General features: G+C 48.2%; 1 protein-coding gene across 1 annotated transcript in view; it reads left to right on the forward strand.

The window, feature by feature from the left end:
* ZNF318 (zinc finger protein 318) overlaps nucleotides 1-1,778 on the forward strand; it is a gene marked incomplete at its 5' end in the record, with an annotated part of 40,704 nt that overhangs the window by 17,229 nt on the left and 21,697 nt on the right. The window contains 1 exon segment of the mRNA XM_027771894.1: nucleotides 1-705. Within this exon segment, the coding sequence (XP_027627695.1) occupies nucleotides 1-705 (705 nt within the window).

The raw sequence follows: 1,778 nt of genomic DNA on the forward strand, positions 1-1,778 counted from the left end.
CGCTCTTCCTCAGTTGACCATCGTTTCTCAGCTGATCGTCGTTCCTCAGACCACCACAGATTGGAGAGTAGAGAAGCACACTATAGCAATACCCACTCCCCAGAGGTGTCCCATCCACACCCAGCCTCCCCTGTGGATCCTTACATGCTTACAAAAAATAGCCCCCCATTCCTAAAGTCTGACCATCCAGTGGGCCATATTTCAGGACCAGAGGTGGTTGGCAGTGGGTTTCAGTCATCTGTTGCAGTCAGGTGCCTATTGCCATCAGCTCCATCTACCCCAATTAGACTTCCACACTCTGCTTCTGTGTCTCAGTTTCATGTGCCAAGAGCTTCTCAGTTTGCTACAGCTCGGATACCTCCAAACTACCAGGGACCTGCCATTCCCTCTGCCTCCTTTGATGCCTATAGGCACTACATGGCATATGCAGCCTCAAGATGGCCCGTGTACCCCACCTCTCAACCATCAAATCACCCTCTACCTGAACCACACAGGATAATGCCAGTAACCAAACAAGCTACTCGTAGCCGTCCCAATCTCCGTGTGATCCCTACTGTGACTCCTGATGAGCCCAAACAGGAGGAGTCAGTGCTAGGCTCAATTTCTACTGCCCAAGTGCCTGTCCAAGTGTCCATTCCATCACTCATAAGATATAATCCAGAGAAGATCTCTGATGAGAAGAACCGTGCTTCCCAGAAGCAGAAGGTGAATATTAGCTTTGGGCATTCTGTGCCCAAGTTTTTTTTACTTAAACATAAATTTATTTTTATTGTTTAGAGGGGGCAGAAAATTTGTAAGATCTTTTCACTTTAATACCTTTGGAGACTGCCCTTGTTACCCTAAGTGTAACCTCTGTTGTTCTCACTTTTTTTTTTTTTTTTGAGAGGTTTTTTTTTCGCTATAGGGCACGTGCGCTCACCAGACAGAGAGAGACATAGAGACAGAAAGCAAGAAATCACCCCCCAGGGGGGATGGTCACGCCACAATCCCTTCTCCATTCTCCTCTCGGGATCTTGGTCACGCACGCACACGTGCCCGGCATGAGTTTTAAGCCACCGGGTCCGGGACCCGAACCGCAGTCGACTACGTGGGAGTCCAGCAACATAGCCATTACGCTAACTGCTGGTTCCCGTTCTCACTTGTTTTTATCATAGTACTAAATAGAGGTCTGGCCCTAGGTCCAACTGTGCTTGCTAGACTTTTTTTGGGGGTGGGGTGGGATTTTTGTCATAAGCCATAAGCACTCACCAGAGAGGCAGACAGAAAATGAGAAATCACCCCCCAGGGGGGATGGTCATACCACAGTCCCTTCTCCTCCATTCTCCTCTCGGGGTTTTGGGTATGCATGCACATCCACCTGGCGTGAGTTTCAAGCTGCTGGGTCTGGGACTTGAACCATGATCAGTCATGGAGTTCAGTGCCTTAACCACTACACCACCTGCTGACTGTTGCTAGACTTTTAAATATATATGTAAATTGTCATTTAAAAAATTATTTAACTTTATTTATTTTAATCTGACCAGAGAGATTCAGAGTGAGAGAAAGAGATAGAGGGAGAAAGCAAATCGCCATGTTTGAGACTCGAACCATGGTTGGCCTTGTGGGAGTCCAGTGCCCCTAACCACCATGCCACCTGTTGGCCCCTAAATTGTCTTTTTTTGGGGGGAGAGGTTTTTGCTATAGGGCACGTGCGCTCGCCAGACAGAGAGAGACAGAAAACGAGAAATCACCCCGGGGGATGGCCATGCCTCAATCCCTTCTCCATTCTCCTCTCAGGA

Source organism: Tupaia chinensis, unplaced genomic scaffold (assembly GCF_000334495.1).
Source record: "Tupaia chinensis unplaced genomic scaffold, TupChi_1.0 Scaffold000238_1, whole genome shotgun sequence".
Classification (NCBI taxonomy): Eukaryota; Metazoa; Chordata; class Mammalia; order Scandentia; family Tupaiidae; genus Tupaia; species Tupaia belangeri.